Source organism: Geospiza fortis, unplaced genomic scaffold, assembly GCF_000277835.1.
Source record: "Geospiza fortis unplaced genomic scaffold, GeoFor_1.0 scaffold8, whole genome shotgun sequence".
NCBI lineage: Eukaryota > Metazoa > Chordata > Aves > Passeriformes > Thraupidae > Geospiza > Geospiza fortis.
In genome coordinates, this window is record NW_005054414.1 from 1,394,236 (window position 1) to 1,395,000 (window position 765).

At 50.7% G+C, this 765-nt stretch overlaps 1 protein-coding gene across 1 annotated transcript in view; it reads left to right on the forward strand.

Annotated features, from left to right (window-relative positions):
- The first annotated feature begins 453 nt into the window (after positions 1-453).
- The window catches only part of CCND2 (cyclin D2), a 26,416-nt gene continuing 26,104 nt past the window's right edge, over positions 454-765 (forward strand). Inside the window, exon 1 of the mRNA XM_005426405.2 lies at positions 454-691. Within this exon, the coding sequence (XP_005426462.1) occupies positions 497-691 (195 nt within the window). The 5' untranslated portion in view covers positions 454-496. The remainder of the gene's footprint in view (positions 692-765) is intronic.

Genomic DNA, 765 nt, shown 5'->3' on the forward strand with positions numbered 1-765 from the left:
GTTTGATGTTACGTCTGACCAGCTGCTGTTCTCCATAATAACAAGAGAGAGAACTGCCTGCCCTGGCGAGTTGCGTCACTTCGCTTCAACTTTAGGCTAGAAATCAAGAGAGGGAGAGACAAGTTTCAAGGGAGGCAGGAGCGAGCTGGAAAGCACTGCCGTCTTCCTCCCACCCACCTACCCCTCCTCCTTTACCCCTCTCCTATCCCCACCCCCTTCCCCCCCCGCAAAAAAAAAAAAAAAAAAATTGTTATTCCCATCACTGATGCTCCTGAAGATTCCCAGCACTGATTTCTGCTTTAAATCTTCTTTTCCATTCCAACAAGAAGCTCCAGCTGATACAAATTGATTTCACCAATTTTCAGGGTGGCTTCACTGAGAGGAAATTCCATGCTTTGGGTTTGTTTAGGGATTTTTTTAATCCTTTTTCTTTTTTTTTTTCCCCCCAAAAGGAAAACCTTTCCCATCAGAGAAAGAGGGAGATCTCTTTGGAAACATGGAGCTGCTGTGCTGCGAGGTGGATCCCATGAGGAGAGCTCTGCCTGACCCGAACTTGCTCTACGATGACCGCGTTTTGCACAACTTACTAACCATAGAGGAAAGGTATCTGCCCCAATGCTCCTACTTCAAGTGCGTCCAGAAGGACATCCAGCCCTTCATGAGGAGGATGGTGGCCACTTGGATGCTGGAGGTTCGTACACCCCGGCCCCTCGGAGGGGGGGAGGCAGAGCGGCCGCGGGCAGCACCCCGGCCCCTCTCCCCCTG